The sequence below is a fragment of the Oreochromis niloticus genome, linkage group LG3, assembly GCF_001858045.2.
Source record: "Oreochromis niloticus isolate F11D_XX linkage group LG3, O_niloticus_UMD_NMBU, whole genome shotgun sequence".
Lineage (NCBI taxonomy): Eukaryota > Metazoa > Chordata > Actinopteri > Cichliformes > Cichlidae > Oreochromis > Oreochromis niloticus.
The window spans coordinates 16,706,546-16,733,194 of record NC_031967.2 but is presented as its reverse complement, the minus strand read 5'-3'; the positions used below and the strand labels follow the sequence as shown (position 1 = coordinate 16,733,194).

The 26,649-nt window shown below is 42.4% G+C and overlaps 1 protein-coding gene across 1 annotated transcript in view; it reads right to left on the bottom strand.

The window, feature by feature from the left end:
- The window catches only part of LOC112845192 (protein NLRC3), a 31,203-nt gene extending 15,958 nt beyond the window's left edge, over positions 1-15,245 (bottom strand). Inside the window, exons 1-7 of the mRNA XM_025904709.1 lie at positions 15,037-15,245; positions 4,651-4,698; positions 4,435-4,566; positions 3,935-4,054; positions 1,528-1,629; positions 475-553; positions 127-313 (exon numbers count right to left, since the gene is read on the bottom strand). Of these exons, the coding sequence (XP_025760494.1) occupies positions 127-313; positions 475-553; positions 1,528-1,629; positions 3,935-4,054; positions 4,435-4,566; positions 4,651-4,698; positions 15,037-15,245 (877 nt within the window). The remainder of the gene's footprint in view (positions 1-126; positions 314-474; positions 554-1,527; positions 1,630-3,934; positions 4,055-4,434; positions 4,567-4,650; positions 4,699-15,036) is intronic.
- Positions 15,246-26,649: the final 11,404 nt, after the last annotated feature.

Genomic DNA, 26,649 nt, shown 5'->3' with positions numbered 1-26,649 from the left:
TGGAAAGTGGAAACAAACACTTAAATCCAAAAAGAATGAATCTTTAAAACATGGTGCTCCGTTTCTTCAGACATTAGTAAATCTTCATATATCCAAAAGTTTAAATCTTTAGATAAATCCTCTTACGTCTCTGCAGACGGTCAGCCAGCTCCTCCTGCTTCATTCTCCTCAGGAAGTCCACTGTGATCTTCACAAATGCCTCTCTGCTGCTGCTCCTCTGACTCTCTAAGCATTCTGGGTAATCTGGACTCAGAACCTTCTGGATCTTCTTCAGCTCATTCTTCACAAAAGTGATGATGTTGTCCTCCAGCAGCTGGAACAGAATATTTATGAATGAGCCAATCAGACTGAAATCATGGAGCCAAACATCAGATCCATGTTGGACACACTGACAATCCACTGGTCTACAAAGAGCAGCATGGAGATGACTGTGGACAGAATAGATGTAACAGTAGTTGTTGTACATGTACAGACCATAAATATGGAGTCCAGCTGTGTTTGATGCTGCTGGGCAGACTGACCACTGGGAACCTCTGAGCTCTGCTGGTCCACTCTGTGGAGGAAACATGAAGAATTAGATCAACACAGGATAAAGATCCAAATAACTTCATCTGATTCAAGTCTGTCAAGTTTTAAACTCTCAGATTGTGAACATATCAGTAATTTTCAGTCTGTTTTCATGGACGTCCTTTCAGTGGTGATGTCAGGGATGATTTTAAAGAAGCTCATTAAACTGAACCATCAGCAGATCACTGCTCCAAAACCAGAACATGATCCGAGGTCTCCCTCCACCACCAGAACACCAGCTTTACTAACGTGGTAGATCAGTGTAGTACAGATCAATAACTGATGAGTCATTTGATCAAAATCACTGAGTGCTTCACATCTGACCCTCTGATGTTTCTGTGGACATTTTGCATATTTAATGAATGTCTGACAGTTTTACATTCATTCTATGAATACAGTGGGAATGTTGTGTTATTGTCTCCATGTTTTTTCCAGCATCATAAATTCTTAAGTTCAGAAAATTAGATTATTTTTTCACAGCTGAAAAACAACAACATTTATTCTCTATTGAAATCTGCATCGTCCACTCCAAAGGTCACAATCTGAAGGTAACATCTGGTTTTGTTCCCTGTGATTAAATCTGAGCATCAGTATGGTGGGATTTATCCACTACATCCACACCACTGTGGTTCAGTGTTGTCCTGATGGAGTAACAGCAGCCAGTATGATCCAGGCTTTAGCTGCTGGGTCTCTGTGTGACCTCTCAGACTGTTTAACACATCAGACACAAAGAGAATCAGAGCAGCTCTTTAAAGACAAACATGAACCCACTCAGGTCACACTTTCCCCACAGATATGAGCATCACTGTCCTCAAACAGCAAATGACCAAGTCTAACATTTGGATCTTTTCTCTTTCATTGTTTTCTTTTTAATGAATCTTTGTAACAATCTGAGGATGTTTCAGGTCAGATTTATCCAGGAAACACAAACATGTAAAGGAGTCATCACAGCTCTCTGACCTCGTTGGTCCAGGTTCACCACTGAAGGCTGGAGGTAGATCTTTGGACCGGTCACTCCTCACAGACGGACAGCTGGATCCTGCAGACTGTGACCTCTGACCTCTGCAGACACAAACATGATTGAAGCAGCTGTGATCACACAGACTGCAGATAATGCAGCTGTTTCCTGTCAGTAACATCCTCTTAGATTAGAGTTCAGCTTTTTACAGAAAAACTGGACAAAACTGATTTTTGTTACAAATTCATTTTCATTTCCTCTCAGCTCACAAACACAGAAAATCAACCAGAATCATCACTGATTATAATCTCCAAAAGTTGATTCTGTGGAGGAATCATGAAGAGTCAGAATAATACAACAAAATATTAAAACCTAAAATGCAGCCTAAGAGGTGCTGGTCCTCTGTATTTAAGAACAAAACAAACAAAAGCCACTTGATAATGTTTGGATCTATCTGACACAAAGACATTGTGTAAATTATCTTGTTAACATTAACAATATGCAGCTCCAATCACTGTGTGCACCCAAACCACAATAATGAACGTTGACCAGTGATTTTTATTTTTGTTTTTGTAAAATACTGTTAACCAAATATGGCCAAAAAAATTATGAACCGCAAAAGATTCAATAGGAAGCAGGAGCAGCAGCAGGGAATTTGCTTCCTGTTAGTGTGAGTATGCTCCAGAGCATACGCTGGACAAAAAAGGCCTGTTTCCATAGAGTAAACAGCTGTATATAAGTTTATGGATTTGTCACATACAGGGCTGCCACAAACGATTATTTTTAAAAGTCGACTAGTCACCGATTATTTTTGCGATTAGTCGACTAATCAGATCATGCATCCATTGGACGTAAAACGTACAGCTTATTGCACCAGCATGCGTCTGCTCTTATATAACTATCATTAGCTTACAACTTTACGTGTTTAAGGTATGTGCTAACTAAAAATAAAGACAAGATGATAGTTTATTAAATTTTAATGAAATTTGCAGATTGTTTCGGTGAAGTTTAATAAACTCCTTGCTATCTAAAATATAACTGGACACTGGAGTATATTCTCGAGCATCTCACACTTCTGATGATCAGTTGTCTCCTTGATGTTTATTCAGCTGTGTGAAAACTTTAACTTTAATCTCAGCCAAACCGATTTACTCAGGAACAAATAAAACACTGAAAAAAGCCAAACAATAACATTTTAAGTTATCTAAGTGACTTATATCATGTTTAACCTGAGTAGCGAAAGACGGCAGTGGGTTACGATTTGTCGGGAGTCCGGTGTTCTCACCGGCTCTAATGAGCCTTGAACCCCAGATAGCTATCAAGCTGGTGGCTAACGGACGTCTCTGAAAACGTCGGAGTGCTTTTGAAAATATGTGGTGTCTTGATGAACTGAGCAGATATTAGCTATTAGAATACAAGGGATTTTTAGGAAATTGTGAAGTCTGTAGTTAAATATAGAAAGATAAAAAGATGCTGTGAACACAATGTTTTCATCTGGAGAAAATCTAATCATGAGCAGAATTTACAGCCTGACTGAGATAAAATACCCACTGCCAACGTTTGTGGGCTCTCTCAGAGTTATTATAACAACAGCATGAATGAATATAGAGAGATGGAGTAAAAAAGTACACCTGCTTTAGCACATGAATTCTTTCAGCATTACTAGAACAAAAATAGGAGTGCGTTCCCCGATAGACTAAATAAAGACACACTGTATTAAAACAAGTACAAGGAGAAGTTGTGACCGCATTCTTTATTTTCATAGGCCAGACTTTTGAGGAGCTGAGTGGCATTTTTTAAAGCATCTCATAATCACTCATTAAACTATGATGAAGCTAATAAGCTAGGTCTTCTCTGTTAAAGCAGACAAATGCTTGAGTATCACCTGACTACACAGGCTGGAAATGACATGCTCTCGCTACAACAGCATCTAGTTTCTAAACAAATCAAAGTCCAAACTTTCTTCTTCTTTTTCTGTAAAGTTCAGAGCTCACAGTTCACGGTCTTAATTTTTATCTCTGCAAGAATCCACAACAAGAATCCAGAAACCTCTCGACAAGACATCAAAGCAGATGGGGTCATGCTCACTAAACTGTTTGTCGTCTTCCATCCAGCAACACCTGAAACACCTGAGTGGAAGTTCCTCCCAACACTGTGTTAGAAGCAAATCAAAGTAAGGTGACACCTGCTGGAGCAGCTGGAGTCCTACAGACAGTCAGCCTCTTCACTACAGAAACACCTCCTACAACATCAATTCTTCACACTCTGACTGCTGTGTTTGTGGAAACACTCCAACACACACAGCTTCAGATATGAACATGTGTGTGAAACAGAGCTGAGCTGACATTAAACATGATGGAGGATTTATTCATAAACACTCAGTCACAACAACATTTACAGACACATTACCTCTCTGCAGGAGGACACACGCCTGATTTAAAGTCAATAATAATTCCCTTTGATGAGTGACTCTTTAGGGACACACAGCTGGTTTCAGGTTCAGGTCCAGGTCCAGGTCTCCCATCGATCCTGTAAGAGGAAAACTGTGTTTTTCATTTGCAGCCACAGACGCTAATGAAGGCCTAGAAAACCTTCATCATCCTAAAGAGAAACTGGTTTGCAGGCTGAGCATGAGCAGAAGGAAACTACAAACTAGTTTTGGCAGTGTAAGAACAAAGCTCCACCCAGAAGTAAATACAATCATTTGCACTGTGCAGGACTATTGATGGTTCTACTGTGAGCAGCAGGAGTTTAAATGTACATGCTGGACATGTTCAATAGAATAAAGGAATTCCTCACTCAGTGACTTCCTTTGAGATGCAGTTTAGAGAGCAGGAAACAAAATCAAGCAGTTCATTTAAACCAGACACCAAACTGATATCACATAGTTCACGTTATTAACAGCTCACCCCTCTGCAGCAGACAAAGGCTGGACTTTAAAATTGGTAGGAGGGCTTTTAGACTTGTCATGCTTTCTGGGTTCAGGTCCAGTTTGTGGTTCAGATTTAGGTTTACGTTTTCTTCTTCTACCTCGTTTCTTCCTGTGAATAATGATGCAGCAGTGATGTGAGTGCTGAGCTGTGACATGGAGAAGAGTCATGGACAGTTAGAGATGGTCATCTCACCTCTGAGCTTTGGTCTGGCTCTCATGTTCCCCACACAGAGTGCTTTTAGAGGGAGGGACTCCCTCCTCTCTGTCCTCACACTGATCCATGCTGCTCAATTCAGCTCACACACACTTTCTACCTTCACCTGCAGAGGAAACACAAATCATTCATGTGCACATCAACTGAAACCCTCCTTTCCATCATGTGTGCTGTCCAAATATCAGCTGCTTCTTTCCTGCTTCATCTCAGTGTCAGCTGAATGCAGTCAGACAGCAGTGTGAGGCAGAGGATGCTGCCATCAGCTGCTCTACTATCAGTCCACTAGATGGAGCCTGAAGCTCACACGATGCATTCACTGACACACACTGATTCACTGGGCGTTTATCAATATGCGTACTTGTGCGTACTTGCGTTCTCGTGTACTCGTGATACGTCATCAGTCGGAGACCAAGTACTGTTCCAATTCGAAGTACGCATCAAGCCGAGAACGCAAAAAAGTCCCGGATGTGTTCTCGATCCACCCGTTTTATCGAGCATGCATCGGTGTGGACTTGGGACAGCTATATATCCCAGAATGCATTTCGTCCAAAACTCAACAGCGGACTCCCGGCACATCGCCCCCCCCCCCCCCCCCTCCCCTCCCCGCCCGCTCGCGGTCTTCTCACTACTCAGGTTACAGAAACCCCAGCAGCTGTCTATAGTATTGAGTGTCCACTAGAATAGCAATAAAAGCGTTCTAACATCTCACCTGCTTGTTTTTATTAAGGTATGTACACGTATGTACATGTACACTATTTTTATTAATAGAGGTTTCACTACTGAGGTTAAAAATGATATATAAGTCACTTAGATCACTTCTAAATGTTAATGTTTGGTTTATTTCAGTGTTTTATTTGTTCCTTAGTAAACCGGTTTGGCTGTGATTAAAGTTAAGCTTCATAACATGTTACTCGCAGTTAAATTAGGAGGGGACGGCAGTAAAAACTCCGGACCTGTGACATCATCACGTACGCTGGTACAAATCACGAGTCCGTGCTCGCATACTTGAGAATTGAGAGACGGCCCACGAGTCCGTGCTCGCGTTCTCGGCGGGTACGTACTCCCGTGCGTTCTCGGCGAGTACGTACTCACCGAGAACGCGAGTACGTACTCGCGTACTTGGGCATTGATAAACGGCCACTGTGACTGGAAGCTTCAGTCAGTCCAACACGTGTGAACAACATTTTAAACATTTCAGTTGATCCATGATTCAAAGAGGATCAGCAGAGTTAAAGCTTCACACTAATTATTCCTGCTGAGTTTGCAGAGAACTGCACACACACTGATTCACTGCTAATGAGAAGCGTCTTCCATCTAGTAAGTCATCATCCATCAACTCTGCTGCTGCTCTCAGTCCTGGACTCTGATCACACACTGGCTGTGTCCCAATTCAGGGTCTGCATGCTTGAAGTACGCATACTACGCGTACTACGGACGGTGCGTACTATAAGTACGAGAAGTGCAGAAGTGAGAGGCTAGTGAAATGGGACGGTCTAGCCTTCGTGGCGCTGTTGAGGTTGCCTAGCAACCATGATACTAACCGCGAGAAATGTTTCATACAGCTTTGTTTGACAGAAACAATATACATACATATATATATATATATCTATATATATATAGATATATATATACATATATAGTAGAGGCTTTAAAACCAAGTTAACGCTGAAAGTACAAACATCACTAATGTCACACAACTTTGCCGACATGTGGCCAACATTAATGTTTTAATGTTCTTCGTTATTAAACATTCGCACATAAATAAGTGACATCATATTCAGTACTTACTTTTGACAGTTCACTCTTCGGCTGCTCCCTTCTGCCGTATTTTGCTGCAAAATTATCCACACCCACCGCCGCGTTATGAATTGTGGGATATATGGGACCACGAAGCGTGCACCGGACCACGCTTGATATTTGGGGAAATCGACTGCGCATTTGGAGTATGCATTTGAAGTACACTTTGAATTGGGACAGCCGTCGTCGCGTGGCGGTGACGTAATCTCACTCAAAATGCGTACTTCAAGCGTGCAGACCCTGAACTGGGACACAGCCACTAAAAGCAGCTTTTTAACTCGTGTCTTTAAGAGCTCTTATAGCATTAGCTTAGCATTAGCATGCTGTCTTTCTAGCTTAGAGTCAGAGCTCTGCAGATGTATAATGTGTAAATATGAATCACAGTGACATGAAAGGAGGTAAAGGGCAGTGACCTCATCACGTACGCTGCGTCCTCTGTGGACTCTGAACTCACAAAGTACAAACTATATATACACAAACACAAACATAGCTCAGTATGGTGGACACACTCGGCCTCGTTGGTCCAGCTGTGAGTCCGTTACCGTGAACTATGGAGCAGCAGATTTGTGCTGAACTGCACACAGCTGATGTTAGCCAGGAAAATATTACACACTGACTTTAATGGAGAAAACACACACAGTTTGTTGTGTGAAGAAATTATTAAATCCAGTTCTTTTGAATTCTTTTGGAGAAAGAGAAAGACTGGACTCAAGGTGGTCAAGCTCAAAAAATAATCATTATTTTTACATTTCCGGGAATGGAGACCTGCCACACGAACACACAAGCCTCAGGTCTGAAAGCATTAGAAGCCAGCATGGTTATATAGTTCTGCTGCACGTCACACACACACACACACACACACACACACACACACACAGAGTTGACTTATTTCCGCTTTTTCTATACTTCCGGTTTTCGGCACAAGACGTGCAGTCTACTCTGTGACTTTTGGCATACATTTTAACTCATAAGGGCATTTTCCTACACTGGGCTCTATAAAACAATATAAACAGAAAATAAGCATTAAGAATATATATTTATATCGTAACAAAATCAAACATGAGCTGAACAAACAGTAAAGTTCCTAAAGACAAACTGTTAAAGGGGGAAACAAAGCAAACTTACAGTTTCTTCACACAAAGACACCAACAACAAGCTCCACTCCACACCTGTGGCCTTTTTTAAACACCATCCTGTCTTGACTTGTGTTATTCTGCCTCTAAACGCTCTTTGCTGTGTTTGTTTCTCCACCCATCCCAAAAAGACTCCAATGAGAAATCAAAACAAACAAATGTTTGCAGGATTAAAATGGTCCAAAACCATATTTGTCATTTCCCAAACTGCACATGCTCGATTCGTCCCCTCAATAGGAGGATTCAACAATGTAAGACATCCTTCAGACTTTGAAGTGCAGTCAATGAAATATCATAAACAGTTTGGTTACACCATAACTATTCTGTACTGATGTCACAGCTGACTGTTCATTTCACTTTCATTAAATGAACAAAGTGGCCTCAGTAAAGGGCAGAAATGTTCATCATCCTAAATATCTGAAACAAGCTGCTTCATTTTGATGACTTCATTTCATAAACTGTCACTGTGTTTAAATCAGTGCTGAATTATGTCCAGCAGAGTTTCTTTAGTGGTTTGGATTTGAGCTTTGAGGGAACTGTGCTGTCCCCTCTTCTCTTCACCCTGTACACCTCTGACTTCTGCTACAACTCTGAATTATGCCACATTCAGAAGTTTGCAGATGACACAGCCATCATGGGGTGTATCTGGGATGATCAGGAAGAGGAGTACAGAAGTCTGGTGAGGAACTTTGTCACTTGGAGTAACACAAACCACCTGCAACTCAACACCTCAAAGACTAAGGAACTGGTTGTGGACTTCGGGAGGTCCAGAGAAGGTCCAGTGCCGGTTCAGATAGAGGGGGAGGAGGTGGAGGTGGTCAACAAGTACCTCGGGCTGTGGGTGGACAACAAACTGGACTGGTCATGCAACACAGAGCACCTGTATAAAAAAGCCCAAAGCCGACTGTACTTCCTCAGGAGGCTGAGGTCTTTTAACATCTGCAGGAAGCTCCTGAGGATGTTTTACCAGTCAGTGGTTGCTGGAGTACTGTTCTATGCTGTAGTGTGATGGGGGAGCAGCACAGCACAGAAGGATCATCCATGCTGGAAAAACTGATCAGGAAGGCTGGCTCTGTGGTCGGCATGAAGCTGGACACTCTGGTGACAGTGGCAGAGAAAAGGACACTAAAGAAACTGATGGACATTATGGACAATGCTGGGCATCCTCTGCACATGGCCATAAACAACCAGAGGAGTCTGTTCAGTGACAGGTTGCTTCTCCCAAAGACAAGAACCAACAGACTTAAAAACTCCTTTGTCCCACACGCCATCAGACTGTTTAACTCCTCTCTGGAGGGGAGAGGGAGGGGAAACAGGAGGACAAAGGAGGGGGGAACAATGAAGCTGTAGTGCCTCTTCACTTCACTGTGCAATACCTTCTGTGCAATACTTTTGTTAAATAGTCAACGGTGCAATAGACTTTAAAACTTGAAATGTGCAATTTACTTGTATTTTTATTTTTTATTCTTATTTATTCTATTTATCCCCTTCGTACTTTTTATCTATATATGTCTCTGTATTTATATGTGTATATATATATAATATTCTCCTCACGCTCTGTAATTTCTGTCGGTGTTGTGCTTTTTTTGGAAACCGAATTTCCCAGAGGAACCCTCCCGAGGGATTAATAAAGTTCTATCTTATCTTATCTTATCTTATCTCTGAGTCCACAGCAGGAGAAAATGACACATATGATTTCATTGAATAAGTTAGACTGAGGAGCATCATGAGTGTAATGATAACAAAAACAAATAAAAAGCATGATTTAAAATTGATTAAAACAAACAGTAGATAAAATCAGAACAGTAGATAAAATCAGTAGTTAAAATGTAAGTTTTGAAATTTAAGCTTAAAAGTGTGGATTTGGTGTTTTATTCAAAAGCAGCTGAGAATAGGTCTTCAAGTCTTCAACCTGGATTGAAATAAACTGACTGTTTCAGCTGATCTGAGGCTTTCTGGGAGTTTGTTCCAGAGATATGGAGCATAAAAGCTGAATGCAGCTTCTCCGTGTCTGGTTCTGACTCTGGGAACTGATAAAAGACCGGATCCAGATGACCTGAGGGATCTGGAAGGTTCATACTGGGTCAGGAGGCCACTGATGTATTTTGGTCCTAAACCATTCAGAGCTTTATAGACCAGCATCAGAACTTTAAAGTCTATCCTCTGACGGACAGGCAGCCAGTGTAAAGACCTCAGAGCTGGACTGATGTGGTCCACTTTTTTGGTCTTAGTGAAGACTCGAGCAGCAGAGTTCTGAATGAGCTGTAGTTGTCTGAATGATTTGTTAGGTAGACCTGTAAAGATGCTGTTACAGTAATCAAGCCTACAAAAGATGAATGCATGGACTAGTTTTTCTAGGTCCTGTTGAGACATCAGATCTTTTATCCTTGAAATATTCTTGAGGTGATAGTAAGCTGATTTTGTTATTGTCTTAATGTGTTTTTCTAAGTTTAGGTCTGCATCCATCACTACACCCAAATTTCGCGCCTGGTTGGTGGTTTTTAGGTGTATAGATTGAAGTTCTCTGGTGACCTGTAATCGTTTTTCTTTGGCACCAAAGACTATTACTTCAGTTTTGTTTTTGTTTAGCTGGAGAAAATCGAGGCACAACCAGTCATTAATTTCCTCAATGCATTTACCAAGAGCCTGTACAGGGCCTCGGTCTCCTGGTGACATTGTGATATATATTTGTGTGTCATCTGCATAGCTATGATAGTTTATTTTGTTGTTCTTTATAATCAGTGCCAGTGGGAGCATGTAAATGTTAAACAGAAGGGGTCCCACGATGGAACCTTGGGGAACTCCACATGTGATACTTGTCTGCTCAGATGTGAAGTTACCTGTTGATACAAAGTATTTCCTGTTTTCTAAGTATGTTTTGAACCAGTTTAGTACAGTTCCTGAAAGACCTGCCCAGTTCTCCAGTCGTTTGAGTAATATGTTGTGGTCAACTGTATCAAATGCTGCACTGAGATCCAGTAAAACTAAGACTGACATTGTTCCACTGTCTGTATTCAGACATATGTCATTAAACACTTTGGTCAGAGCGGTTTCAGTGCTGTGGTTCTGTCTAAAACCTGACTGGAAGGCATCATAGCAGTTATTCTGTTTTAAGAAGTAATTGAGCTGTTGAGAAACTGCTTTTTCAATAATCTTACTTAAAAATGGGAGGTTTGAGATCAACCTGTAGTTGTTCATTTGTGTCTTGTCAAGATTGTCCTTTTTCAGTAGAGGTTTAATTACAGCAGTTTTTAGTGGTTCTGGAAACACACCTGACATTAAAGAAAAGTTGACAATCTGTAACAAGTCTGACTCCAAGGTCTTTGAGACCTTTTTGAAAAAACTTGTTGGCAGGACATCTAAACAGCAAGAGGAGGAGTTCAGTTGACCTAAGATGTCCTCCAGGTCTTTGCTGTTAACAGGGTGAAACTGTTTGATGGTGTTTAAACAGTTTTTCAGTGGACACAGTACATATCCTGAATCTGCTGTTGATGTACCAATTTCTTGTCTAATCTTTTGGATTTTTTCTGTGAAGAATTTGGCAAAGTCATTGCAGGCCATGGTTGAATGAAGTTCAGCTGACACTGACACAGGAGGGTTTGTTAGCTTGTCAACTGTAGAAAATAAGACCCGAGCATTATGACTGTTTTTGGTGATGATGTCAGAGAAGTAAGACCTCCTTGCACTCCTCAGTTGTAAATTATAATTGTGAAGTTTCTCTTTATAGATGTCATAATGAACCTGGAGGTTTGTTTTTCTCCATCTGCGCTCAGCTTTCCTACACTCTCTTTTTTCATTTTTCACCAGTGTGGAGTTTCTCCATGGAGACTTTTTCCTTCCAGAGATAACCTTCACCTTGATGGGAGTAATAGTGTCCATAACATTTAACATTTTAGCATTGAAGCTATTGACGAGCTCATTGACTGAACCTCTGGACAGGCCAGGTGTTAATGGGAAGACCTGGTTAAAGATCTCACTACTGTGTTCAGTTATACACCGTTTTGTGATCACTGCTGTTGATATATTTGTGTGGGCTGAGATTTTACTTTCAAAGAAAACACAGTAATGATCAGACAGGCCCACACTGTTAGCCTTTGCAGTAATTTCCATAGCTTAGTACTGCAAAATCAACAGTAAAAAACTCTAAAGGATGTTTGCAGTTTAGTACTGTAATTTGCAAGTAATTGTGGGAAAATTCCATGAGATCACATTATTTTTACGGCAACTCACTGTACCCATGGAAACAGCTGTAAAATACAGCAAATGTAACAATTAGAATAGAATAGAATAGAATAATCCTTTAATTGTCCCACAAGGGGAAATTTGGTTGTATCAGCAGCAAAAAAAACACGCATATACAAACAGAACAGGAAGCACAATTTTTACATATTTACATCATGGACAATAGTTACCAGAGCAGAGTACAGTATAGTACAGTTGTTTAAATTAGCGTACACATAGTGTGCAAACATAGCAGGATACTGAAAGATGTTTAAATAGTTAAGAATATTTAGAATAATTAGAAAAGTGCAGATTGTTTATTGTACCCGTGCATTAAAAAGTAAACATGTAACTTTCAATAAGTTAGTGTATATATAAGCTGAGAAAAGTAATGTGCAGTTATAACAGTAAAAGTTGTTACAGCGCTGATGTAAACATCTGTGTTTGTTGGGAGCAGTTCTGATTGTACAGTCTGACAGCTGCAGGGAGGAAGGACCTGCGGAAACGCTCCTTCATGCATCTAGGATGCAGCAGTCTGTCACTGAAGCAGCTCTGCAGTTCAGCAACGTTTACATGCATGGGGTGGGAGACTCTGTCCATCAGAGATGTTATTTTGGCCAGAGTCCTTCTGTCTCCCACCTCCTGCACTGGGTCCAGGGTGCATCCCAGAACAGAGCTGGCCTTCCTGATGAGTTTGTCCAACCTCTTCCTCTCAGCTGTCGATAAACTGCTGCTCCAACATACCACACTGTAAAAAATGACAGATGCCACCACAGAGTCATAGAAGGTCTTTAAAAGCGCTCCCTGTACTCCAAATGACCTCAGCCGCCTCAGCAGGTAGAGTCTGCTCTGACCCTTCCTGTAAAGAGCATCAGTGTTGTGGCTCCAGTCCAGTTTATTATTCAGGTGAACACCCAGGTACCTATAAGAGTCCACTATCTCAATGTCCACTCCCTGGATGTTCACCGGTGTCAGTGTGGTGGGTCTGCGTCTCCGGAAGTCCACCACCAACTCCTTGGTTTTCCCGGCGTTGATCAGCAGGTGGTTCTGCTGACACCAGTCTACAAAGTCCAGAGTCCACTGTCTGTACTCTGAGTCGTCCTCACCTGTGATGAGGCCGACTATGGCAGAGTCGTCAGAGAACTTCTGTAGGTGGCAGCGTGGGGAGTTGATGGAGAAGTCTGCAGTGTAGAGGGTGAAGAGGAACGGTGCCAGCACAGTTCCCTGTGGGGCCCCCGTACTGCAGACCAGTGTATCAGAGACACAGCCCTGTGACCTCACATACTGTGGACGTTCTGTGAGGTAGTCCAGTATCCACTGGGACATGTGGTGGTCCACTCCCGATAGCTCCAGCTTGTCTCTCAGAAGTCGTGGCTGGATGGTGTTGAAAGCACTGGAGAAATCAAAGAACATGATCCTCACAGTGCTTCCAGGCTTCTCCAGGTGAGTCAGAGCTCGGTGCAGGAGGTAGATGATGGCGTCCTCCACCCCGATGCCAGGCTGGTAAGCAAACTGCAGCGGATCCAATGAAGACCTCACCAGGGAGCGCAGATGGTTTAGAACCAACCTCTCGAGGGTCTTCATCAGATGCGATGTCAGGGCTACCGGCCTGTAGCTGCTGAGGTCCTTGGGATGGGAGGTCTTTGGTACCGGTACCACACAGGAGGTCTTCCACAGCTGTGGTACTTTCCCCAGTGACAGGCTCAGGTTGAACAGATAAACTAGGATGTCACACAGTTCATCTGCGCAGCATCTCAGGAGCCTGGAGCTGACGCCATCTGGACCTGCAGCCTTCCGCACCTTGATCTTGCGAAGCTCGTTCCTCACTTGAAGTGCTGAGATAGAAAGAGTGGGTTTTGGGGGAGGGGGGTGTATGTTGGAGTCCACAGAAGCTGGGGTTGGGTGTAATGACTGGGAGCTGGGAGGTGTGAAGCTGAGAGGTGTGAAGTCCTGAGATGAAGGACAGGCAGTCCCTGAAGATGAAAGAGATTGCAGCAGGGGGGACGATGCTGTGGGAGGGGTGGGTGGTTGATCAAACCTATTAAAATATTTATTTAGGTCATTCACCCACCCCAAGTCTCCTGCAGCCTGGGGGGTTGGTTTTTGTCCTGAGATTGTCTTCAGGCTGTTCCAAACCCCTCTGATGTTGTCCTGTTGCAGCTGCTCTTCCATCTTCCTGCTGTAGTTTTCCTTTCCCTGCCTTATCTTCCATTTCAGCTTCTTCTGAACAGCTCTCAGCTCCTGTTTGTCTCCAGATCTAAAGACTCTCTTCTTCTCCTTGAGGAGAGCCTTAATTTCAGGATTTATCCATGGCTTGTTGTTAGAAAAACACCGTACCTTTTTGATGGGTACGGTGTTGTCCACACAGAAGTTCATGTAATCCGTAATGCAGTCTGTGATGCTGTTGAGGTCATCCTCCAGGGGGCTGCAGAGGTTGTCCCACACAGTAGAACGGAAACAGTCCCTCAGGGCCTCTTCAGTCTCTGCTGACCATTTCCTTACTGTGCGTTTCACTACTGGTTCTCTGTGTACTAAAGGTTTATACACAGGCTGGAGATGAACCAGGTTGTGATCTGAGCCCCCCAGGGGAGGGAGAGGTGATGAGCTGTATGCCTCCTTGGTGTTGGCATACAATAAGTCCAATGTTTTATTGTCTCTGGTGTGGCAGGTAACATACTGGGTGAAGGTGGGGAGAGTGGAGGACAGGGAGATGTGATTAAAGTCCCCAGAGATCAGGAAAAGGGCCTGAGGGTGCTGTGTTTGGAGTCTGCTGGTTACAGTGTGCAGGACCTCACAGGCTGCTGCAGCGCTAGCAGAGGGCGGGACATACACGGCTATCATAATCACGTGTGTAAACTCTCGCGGTAGATAGTACGGTCTCATGCTAACCGCTAGCAGCTCAATGTCCTTACAGCATAGCGTCTCTTTGATAGATAAATGTCCAGAGTTACACCATCTATCGTTCACAAACACAGCCAGACCCCCTCCTCTCTTCTTACCACTCTCCGTTGTTCTGTCGGCCCGGATCAGATGAAAACCATCCATGTTTACGTGTGAGTCCGGAGTTAGCGCAGTTAGCCACGACTCTGTGAAGCACATCAGGCTGCACTCCCTGTAGCTCCTCTGATGTCGGGTAAGAGCCGCCAGCTCATCTGCTTTATTGGGGAGAGATCTCACATTCCCCATAATAATAGATGGAATCGCTGGCCGGTACCTCCTAACTTTACTGCGACGCCCAATCCCGGCCCGAGTACCGCGTCTCTTCCTCCTCACCTCGCGGGGGATGTTAGCTTGCTCGGCGGTAGGCATGGCAGCGGAGGCTCCGAGGGCTAACAGCTGATCCCTGCTGTAAACAATGGGAGGTCGGACCTCCACGCGCTCTCCGGACAAAGACGCCGTAAAAAATGTAATAAAGAACACCATTGTCCATAGAATTCTGAGCTCCATTGTGGGGGACAGCAGTCCACAATAGAAAAATAAAAACAATAAACACAAAAACAACAGAGAAACATATATTAAAGACAAAAAAGGACTCGGTCAGGTCGGAGCTGCTGATACTGGCTGCCAGCTCGGAGCGGCGCCGGAAGTAGAATTGGTGATGTTACTGAGATTATACTATTACACCATCCGGATTTCTGTTGTTTTCTACTGTAGATCTAAAAGTAATTACCTAAATCCTCATTCAGAGTGTATTACCATAAAATGCAATTCATTGTGAGAGTAGTATCACATGTAAACTACAATGTACAGCATCATTTTTAACTTAAGGAGTATCCTTATAGATATCTCTATATACTAAAACAGGGGCCAATGTAGGTAACGTATACTTAGACTGATTTCTTTTCTATATGTTACATTTAAAGTAATGTTTAAAAGTTACTTCATTTAGTAGGATGTAGCTTTTTACTCTTCTTATTCTTTTTTATACTGGAACTTCATTGTTTCTGTATAAGGTGGTACTTTAAAGACACCTCTGCCTAACTACAGTGAACTAACCAGAAGTCTTGGAATATGCTCTGGTGGTCATTTTACACAAGTTCAGGTGTCACATCCATGAAACCTACACCACTAACCAGCATCAGTCCTACAACTTCACTCTCAAATTTAATAAATTCTGGGACAAGCAGAAACTGTATTTTTAGCGGTGCATTTTGTGGCAGGCCAGACTGCTATAAAATGCACTCTCCTTGTAGCACCACTTCATCTTGGTTCAGAAGAGATGTCCTGGATATACATGATAATGTAACACGGGTGTTTTTGTTTGTTCATGTTTAGCACGTTGGGTTGTGTTTTTAAAGCGAATGTTACGTTTTTAAAGCGTGTTATGCGACAGGTGTGTGTAGCACTGGTTACACATCTCAATGGGAGAGCAATAGTCAAGACCACACCTTTACCTGACGTACAACGTGACGTATGGCGCACACTTTCAAAACAACAATGGCGGATAGAAGATATTGATCGAGGCGGCTAATGCTCCTTTGGCTGGTTGCCAACCACCATTAAATAACAACAAGAAGAAAATATTGATCTGCTTTTCTTAGCTTTGCACGTTTAAGACGCAATTCAGACTCAAACAAAGCTGCAAAGCAGGAGAACAACATGACCATCAACTATTCTGTGCCACAGATCCAGCTCGCTGCAGCACAGAGTGATGATGAGATGGTGGAAGAACAACAGAGACAATTTACGGACCGTTAAGATGTGCAACTTAGAAGTAGTCAGAGGTAACTGGATGGAGTTCAGTCAGGTTAAATGCACGGTTGATTGCATTATATCTGAAGATCGTATGCTAGTCGTGACAACTCTGCTAGACTCCAAATTTCTCGTCCATGAGGGAGTATCTCAAAAGTAAATGAAACAACTAAACTTAACACTTTTTCCCTAAAACGGACTGACATGGGAAACATTAAAGTTGGACTGACACCAGCTAATCAGTCTGAAGGTAAGTGTTTTTTCACTTATTCGAGAGAAGTCAGAAATCCGTTCTTATTACTGTTTGTTTTGACTTTTAAGCTACCATGCCAGGTTATTTTCATTCAAATGTTAAGACAAAATATCAATATCTATGAATGTGGAGACTCAAAAGACTAGTTAGGTAATAGTTGCCGACGGATTTATGAGACTTGATAGAAAGTTGGACGTTTGTAAAGGTGAATCGGTGAACTACCGAGGTTGCGCCCAAATGCTTAAAGCTGTTAGCTGGTCAGTGTTCTCAGGTGTGCTTGTACTACCTGTACGGTGCGGAGTGCTGACTAAGTCATGTTATCCCCATTAAAGCGTCGAGCTCAAATATCTTTTCATTTTTGTGCACTGCTCTCTGGTCTTTTGTCAGCACACATTTTCTGTTTATTGAAGCCTTTTGTTATTAATTTTGATCATGTAAAAACTGGGAATTAGTCCCTATTGACAATACTCTTATTTTTCTTTCTGGGTTGTTTTTCATTTTAGGAAAGGTAATTGGTCATTGAACTTTTTGCAACTATGTGTATTTATAAATTATGTGGCGTGCACACAAATTTATATTGTTCAGTTTGCATGTTAAAAGCCACAAACATGTAGCTAACTATAGGCTTTCTTGTGGAACTGAGAACTGTCCTGCCACTTTCAGAGCATTTTCCACCTTTCATTCACATATGCCTAGGAATCACAGAACAAGAAGGGAGACCACTGAGGAGAAGTTCTATGAGTTCACGGGTGACCTCAGCTGTCAAGTTCCTGGATGTGGGTATGCTGCCCAAACTTTACAACTCTGTGCCCATCTCAGATTTCACATCAAAGACGGGAAAAAAGTATTATGTCCATTTGAAGATTGCTCTAAATACTTAAGTGTCCGAACATCATTTTCCAGCCATATTTCTCGAAAGCATAAGTAGACAGTTCAGCAGTCAAGGCAACAAGAAATTGGGGAATTTGCCATAATACAAGGACAGGACACAGTTAATCTATTAGGAGACAGCTGGCTTTGTGTAATGCAGGCTAAAATGCTCTTACCAACCAGCACTATACAGAGCATCATAGAGGAATTTCAGGATCTTCTCAGCTGTGCAATGCACGATGTTCTTGCAATACTGTCTGATAAACTGTCTTCATTCAATATTCCACAAGCGGAAGTGGACAAAATCAATCAAGAACTTTTTTTATAGAGGACTAGATATATATATCTGAGTAAACTACTACGTAAACTACTTCTTGCATTTAAAGGAGGTTTGTGTAGGTTCTGTACAACTCATAGACTTGAGTCTATGATTTGAAGGTCACTCATAGACTCATATGTCACTGATTAGCTTGAGTAGCTTTTTTTTTTCTCTTCACCATACTACACATGTACTTTGACAGTGTAATATTGAAGAGCGTTTTGGGGCTCACATTGTCTGGTAGATACTTAACACAGAAAACATAAACAGAAGTAGACACTAAATCTAACACCATTAACCTTTCATTGGTAGTGGTACAACTAAGGGTTTGAAATTGTGACATACTGTAAAATACATTGACTCAAGCTATTTTCAATTCAAGACCTTGAGTTTGTAGTTCTTTTGCAGTCCTGGGATTGCTTCGTTTCATCTTCAGACAAAACTGCCTTGCCATTACTACTGTGAGGACATATTTGTTGACATAGTAGCTTTTTAAGGTAGCTTTTCCAATGATCTTTATTTATTTATTTATTTGTTTAGACTGCAACAGACCAGAGAACCTGAATGTCACCATTACTCTGGAGCCTTGCCCTGCTGCATCAGCTGAAACATCAAGCCATCCACCTCACCCCTCCTCCTCCACGTCCACCACTATGTACAACCATTACTCCAGCTCTTGGGTCTCACACTTACAGATTCCTTGGGAAAGATTTCCACTGCGACTGTCGCATGCCATAACAAGAGGAGACAGAGCTCATCCAGAGGACAGGAGAAGTATGGTTAGAATTGTTGTGGAGGCCATGCAAGTTCACTGCAGGAACCCTAAACGTGCATCTTGTGAAGAAGTTGCTAAAATCATTGTAAACAGATGCCCTCAAACATTTGCAGATTTTACTGAAAATGGAGAAAGACTGGGTTGTGGACATTATTCACTACTGAGAAGCATCAAATCTAGAGTTGAAATGTTATTCGAGATAATACAACACATAGACTTCGTCAAACAAAGAGAACCAGGAATGAGGAAGACTGCAGTCCCAACAGTAGTGCAACCCCACCTAAAAAAGTTAGATGCCTTATTGATAGCTATGGTTGTATAAATTGGCAACCAGTTGAACTTCTGAGGGGGAAACACCAGCTTCTTTAGAGGAAAAGAAGCACATCTTGTTAACAATTTTTAATTCAGAAGGACCTGAGCCCTTAGGTCAGGCCCTCATAACCAAAGACAGAAGGATCATTAACTATTTCTCCAGCCAGAAGCTCAATAAGGACACTCGGTATAAGGACACTCATCCAGCAGATAGAAAGTGAGGGAGTTTTGACCAACAACAAAGTTGGCACAGCAGCCATATTTCTCATGATGAAGTATTACAAGGAAGATGAAGACTCCCTCTTTGTCTTAGCAGATGTAAGCTTTTTTTCATACAGCTCTATGTTTAATGCTGTTGCTTGCTGTCCTGTTTTTGTTTTGTTTTTTGTTACATAAAATGTCCTGGTCCTTTTTCTGGCAGGAAACATCCACCAGGATGTCCCTTGAAGCAGAGAGCAACCTGCCAATCACTCCAAGGTTGATTATGCTTGGTAAGAAGTCACTCATGAAATAGAGCTGATTAAACCATATTAAAATTTCAGTTTGGCATAGGAGCTTTTCGTGGACACAGCTATCCAGTCTCTTTTTTCGTAGCTCAAATTTCTGTAATTTCCTTTATAAACCAAGGTTGTTGGACATGTGTCTCAGTGAACCCAGCAAGGTAGCAATATCAAATTTCACATTACATATTACTGATCAACATAGTAGTCTAGCTACAACAACAGCAGAAATACTGAAGTCAATACTGTAAAGTTCAACAGCAGCACAAACTATAACCTCCAAAACAACCATACAGTTGATTCATCTGCAGTAATTTAATTGGGCTGACTCTTTGTTAGGTGTGTTTAATGTGCAGAATAATTCCCAATTATGTACAATTCTAATATGTTAAAACGGACTTATGTACATAAGGCCATTAATAATTAACTGTACGTAGCTATTTGCTTTTTGATTATCTAGACAGTGTGAAGAAGTGAAGTATTGAAATTATTTTGTGTTGCATAATGACAACATGTTGCCCCTACACATTTAAGGACAAAGTTCAATGACTGCCACCTGCTGGATGGTGAGTGCAGAGGGGCGTGTAATTGTTGAGCTGGACTAAGAGAACACCTTTGCTGATGCGATGTCAGTCTTCTTTGGTTTGTTCTATGTATTGAACCTGGAATACCAGGAGTCAGCGTGTGCAACATTGGAACTAATTCAGAGGTATGTTTGTACAGGTAGCTACTTGTGATAGATGATGAATAAATTATCCCTAAGTAGGTCATTTTTTCAAATCACAACTCAATGTTACTGTATGTTACTATTTATTGTTGCATGTTTTAAGGTTTTTTGTAAGGATAAACCCTGAAGAGGGAACAAAATGTATCTCCAAGGTTGGGACAAGCAGAAAGACTGGGACCACTGTGAAGTGAAAGGTTGTTCACATTAACCCTCATGTCACAACTTTCCTCCAGTGGCTTACTGAATTTGAGTGGAAAACTACAAATTAGGTAACTGTTTTTGCCATTTTAGTGAATTTCTTGTATAATTTAAGTGACCAATGTGTTGTTACCTGTGTCTCCACAGATGATCCATGGCGCATGCTTCCTGGACATTTACACAAGATGAGCAACAATGAAGACAAGCTCTCTCGCCATCTTGCAAGACGCTGTCTCTGTCCAACAGGTTTTTTGAGTGCAACAGTTTTGATTTTTTTTTTCCTTCTTTTACCTGTTTGTTAAAAATTATTTAAGCTACTTACACTTTAATTGTCACATGTATTGGCTCACCCTACAAATCAATGAACTCAGTCCACAAAGCAAGGTCAGGGTTCAGTGCAGGTCAGTCAAGTTCCTTCACACCACACACCCTCATCCATGTCCTTGTGGACCCTGCTTTGTGCATTTATTTGGTGGTGTGAGCCAGTATTTTGGACAAAGTGTATATAGAGGCAGAGGTGTGGGGCTTGATATTATATTCATTACAATTCAGTTTATTTGTATGGTGCCAACAAAATGAATGCCAAGGCACTTCACATTGTAGGTTTAAGACCCTACAAAATATAACTGAGAAAACCCAACACTTGAGCATATGTTGTCTGCCATGATATGGATATGACATAATATCGTTATTGTTTGTACAACAATCTGAGAAAATAATGGATTACATGGTTTAGTAAAAAACAAGTGCTTCCTCAATGAAAATATGTTTTCAGTTGTTTTCAGTTTTTGATTTTGGAAATGTGTATTTCTGCAGGGAAAAATCAACAGAAATAAAAAGTGGTGTAAAGCACATGAATTATTTTGTTTCTATCTATCTATCTATCTATCTATCTATCTATCTATCTATCTATCTATCTATCTATCTATCTATCTATCTATCTCGATCAATCGATCTTTAGTGGGTATATATATGTTTTTATATAATTATAAATAAATAAATAAATGGTACCTTTTTTTTAATACAATACAATTTTTTTTAACCCTCCAGTCTCTTACAGTATGTTACTGTTTCCTTAAATTACGACGTGTTAATCAGTAAATGACCGCCTGTAGGAACACGGTATCCTCTAGCAGAGATGAATATTTTTGGTACTGGTGATACGTGATAACGGTAAGTTGCTGGTAAATATATTGCAGTTTATTACCTTGCAGTGGGCTTGCAGTGACATACGGTGAATAAACGGTAGTATACCAATTTCTTAATCACAGTATGACGTTACTTTGTTGACGTAATTTACGACATAACGATATAACGGCATCTCACTGGCGACAGTGACGCCAGTATGTTACCGTAAAAAAAGCAACGGTGCGTTACCATAATTTGTCCAAGAGTATTATACCACAACAGCAAAAAACGGTATCATCCTTCAGAACGATAAGCTACAGTAATACGGTGTCACGGTATGACGCTGGCAACAGTGACGCCAGTATGTTACCGTAAAGTGGAGATGAAAAGTCTAACAGTGCACATCAGACACAGTAACCTTCGAAATGCTCAGGCCCTTGGAGATCAGTAGGTCCGGAGTGTGTCCTCTATTATGTGTGGCCTCTGTTACATGCTGAGTCAGCCCAAAGTTGCCCAGAGTGTTACTCAGGTCTTTTGTCCCTTTGTCCTGAGGGTTGTCCACATGGATGTTAAAATCCCCAACAATAATTACACAGTCGAAATCAACACAGATCACAGACAGCAGTTCACTGAGGTCATTAAAAAAGTCTGTGCAGTATTTGGGAGGCCTGTAAACATTAAGAAACACAACTTTGGATGGGGCCTTCAGCTGTAAAGCCACATATTCAAAAGACTGAAAACTTCCAGGAGATAGCTGCTTACATTGAAATGATTCATTAAATAAGACAGCAACCCCTCCTCCTCTCCTGCTCACCCTGGCCTCACTGATAAAACTGTAGTTAGGAGGGGTCGACTCGATGAGAACAGCTCCACTGTTACTTTGGTCCAACCAAGTTTCAGTTAAAAACATAAAATCAAGGCTGTGCTCGGTGATTAAATCATTAATTAAAAATGTTTTCCCAGCTAAAGATCTAACGTTTAATAAAGCCAACTTAAGTGTTTTAGAGGTATTATTTGCCCGCTCGTGTTTGGGAGCAGTCTGTGGCACACAAGGTATGTTTACTATATTTAAAGATCTTTTAGAGTGCAGCTCTCTGTGTTTTGACCAGGCCACATGTCTCCTTCTGTCACCTAAAAGTACAGAAATTTTAAAACCTTCTAATAAACAGGGTCCCAGCTTCTCCTGGGAAAAGTCACCACTGCCATAATCCTCGCAGCCTGGACCCTCCACACATCACACATCAGACTGCGGAGACAGAGCATGAAGGTGGTAAGGAGGAACTAAGGGGGGCGAGGCTGGGCAATGTAACTTCGATTGCTCTGTTGAGGGCGGGGCTCGATGGCGAACCTTTGGCTGCTCTGGTGGGGGTTAATGGGGGACAAAAAGGGATTGGGCCGGGGGTTAGATCTGAGCCCAGCACTGACCCACTCCATCATCTCCTCAGTGAATTTCAGGTGTGGGGAGGAGGGAGAGAGGGAGGGGGAAGGGGGTGATGGCCTGTCAGGTGTTTGGGGGACTGGGGAAGGCCGTGGTCCCTGGTCCTGGTCGTTGGTGTTGTTGAGAGAGTTGGAGGCAAATAGGGACCCCTCTTCTTGCCTCTGATGTCTCTCCTTTCTGAAGCTCAACCCAGGTGGGAGCAGATGAGGCTCCTCTTCAAGGTTTCTGCTGGACTTTGTCTGTTCTTGGAGTACTGTTTGTTCCTCTTTATGAGATAACTCCTCGTTCAAATCGTTCTTCTCATACTCCAGATGTTGGTCTTGCAGCTTTAACTTCCCAACTAAAGAGTTCGATCACAAATCCAGGAGTTAAAATTGATTCTGCAATTACCTTTGATGACCATGTAAACGGGGTGGTAAAATCAGCATTTTATCACCTCAGATGTTATCAAAGGTTAAGCCCTTTCTTTCCAAGCGTGACTTGGAAAGTGTTATTCATGCCTTTATTACCTCACGTGTAGATTATTGTAATTCTCTTTTAATAGGGGTTGGGCAGGGCACTTTGTCACGCTTGCAATTAGTGCAAAATGCTGCGGCACGATTTTTAACTGGCAGAAGAAAATTTGATCACATCACTCTGATATTGTCTGTGAAGGTTCTCAGTCATCCAGGTCATCGTAGTCTAAGGAGCTTGGAAAGAAAAGCGTCTGGACTTCTTTAGGTTGCTTGAAGACATTTCACCTCTCATCCGAGAAGCTTCTTCAGTTCTAAGTGTCAATGGTGGGGAGTCCCAGATTTAAACCCAGTGGGAGTAAATCTTCCACTTCTCGGATGAGAGGTGAAATGTCTTCAAGCAACCTAAAGAAGTCCAGACGCTTTTCTTTCCAAGCTCCTTAGACCACTCCGATATTGGCCTCTCTACACTGGCTTCCAATTGAATTTAGGATCCGTTTTAAAGTCCTTTTATTGGTTTTTAAATCTCTAAATGGTCTGGCACCTGTTTATTTGTCTGACTTGTTGAAGCCCCACATCCCCACTCATTCCCTTCGGTCAGCTGAGCAGTTGCTGCTTTCTGTCCCAAAGTCACGGCTGAAACTTAGAGGAGACGGAGGGTTCTCTGTTGCAGCGCCGATGCTTTGGAATAACCTTCCTCTCCATATCAGACAGGCTAGATCAGTGCCAGTTTTTAAGTCTTTATTAAAAACCTATTTTTATTCCTTGGCTTTTAACTCTGTGGGTAACTGATTTTTTTTCTCTTTTATTTTTATTACTATGTGCATATTAGTATTGTACAGCACTTTGGTCTACCAGGTGTGTTTTTAAAGTGCTATATAAATAAATAAATGATGATGATGATGATGATGATAAGTGAAGAATTTATGTTATTTATTACTTGATTGTTCAACCTACCTCACAAAAGTGCTTTGTTTGTTAACAGAGTTGTTGAATATTAAAATAAGGTGAATTAAATAAGAAAATGCGGAACATCCACGATCTGTTTCTTTGCCCTTCTTTTTATGTATTATATCATTATGTATTATAATTATATATAATTTTATATATATATAAAATGTTATATATTATATGTATTATATAAGTATCGGATTGGGACTCGGTATCGGTAGATACTCGAAATCAAATGACTCGGACCCGAGGGCAAAAAAACATGATTGGGACATCCCTACTGAGAGGTGCGCTTATTTATTCTTTTCAAACAAACTATATATATATATATTTTTTTTTTTTTTTTTTTTTTTTTTTTTTTTTTAACCTGTCCCGTTTGGTTCTTTTGCCATCAGAATTATTGTCTAAAGGCGAAGAAAGATGCCCAACGGATTTACTTTACCAAATTGACCATCCCAGCCTTGCCGTAATGGTCCATTTGATTCACCTTTTATTGTTTATTTTATTTTCACTTGCTGAATACGGGACAGACTTGACTGGGGGAAAGAAAGGGGAGAAAGAAAGAGGGAAAGAAAAACAGCTGAGAAGAGGGACGGGGGAGAAGGGCAAAAACCAAAAACCAACAGAATAAGCAGACAAAAAATACATATATTGATCACCTGGATCACCTGTTGAGAAAGAAAAAAAGAAAGCAAGCAGAAGAAAACGAGAGTAATAAACAACATCACAATGATATATGGGAATATGACAGTAAATACTAAATATTAAACATTATTGTGCAGCACGTGAGATCGACAGCGCACAGTGTGCTTTGAGGTAGGAGCCAAAAAGGGTGTAGTTTGTGTGTGTGATCACCCGTGTGTGCACCTGTGAGCATGAACGCGCTTGTTTTTAAAAGGTTCCTTCATGTAATGCTCTGCTAGAGGGTGTGGGGGGCCACTGCCCCGTCCTCCAGGGCATGAAGCAGGTATGGAGGAGATCAAAACTCCAGACATCCAGAGGCCCTCAGAGCAAAAGAGACCAAGGAAGACCAACAGAGGGGCAGCCGCGCCACTATCCCAGAAAGAGCTGAGGAGAGTCCCAGATGAGGCATCACTCAGCAGCCGCGGAGCAGAAGCCGGGGGGGTTGCAGTGACGTGCCCGTGAGCTCCGCCAGCAGCCAGCTGTGCCTGAGTGACCGAGCCCCGGGCCGAGAGGCCGAGGGCACCCCATCCCCGAAGTGGCCCGAGCGAGCCCCAGGCTCCAGGCCCCGATAAGCAGCCGCCAAGGAGTGAGCCGGTGGGTACCTGGGCGCCCACCCCGGACACAAAGAACCACCAACGCACCGATGTCTGAGGGCGTCTGCCACCGGCAGGGGAAGTGGTGGGGGGAGATGGGCCTCCAAACCTTGGAGGACCTGAGATGTCCCCAGAGAGGTGGCGTCTGATACCCAACCTGACATATAGACACAGACAAACAGGCACACACAGATACAAACATCTATTCCCACCCTCATGCTCTCATATACAATTACTCAACACTCACCCAACGTGGAGACGGACATAAAGAGACGCTGTACACACAATCACTCTCCCCAAGCGTACTCTAAGCCCCGGGTCTAGGTACCCTTGCCCCTGGAGGGGGAAACTGCGCCCAGACCCAGGTGATGTTACCCTTTTCCCTGCGGTGGGGAGAAGCAGACTGCCCCGACTCCGCAGCAGCAGGGAGGCCCCACATTCCAGACCCCAGTCGGACGGCCAACTCCTCCTCCTAGCCCCCCCGCTCCAGCAGGCCGCAGAGAACGGGGGTGTAGGAAGACTCCAAACCTCCCTCCACCCGCTCATATGTAGTGTTGATGCATGTGTGTTCTAAGGTGCATTTAAAACCCAGGAGGGCATGGAGCTACCTGCCAGAGCAGCAGGTAAGTGTATAGCCCCTCCTGCTAGCCCTCAATGTCTACGTGTATTTAAAATTGAGAGGTGGGCAACGACGCCAGGGGTGAGGTGTACACCCTGATGGTAATTTGGAATCCGTGTAGCGTGCCCACCCCCAAGATCCTATATGTATGTGTAATGAGAGTGTGAGTAATGTGAATGTCTAAGTTGTGGGATAAAATTGAGGCAGAGGCAGCCAGAAGGGGACAGAGGGGGGGGATGTCTCCTCTGCACCCTGGTGACACACCCCTACCCCAAGGCCCTGCATGTGTGGGTGATTGTGGTGGAGCGGGAAGAGG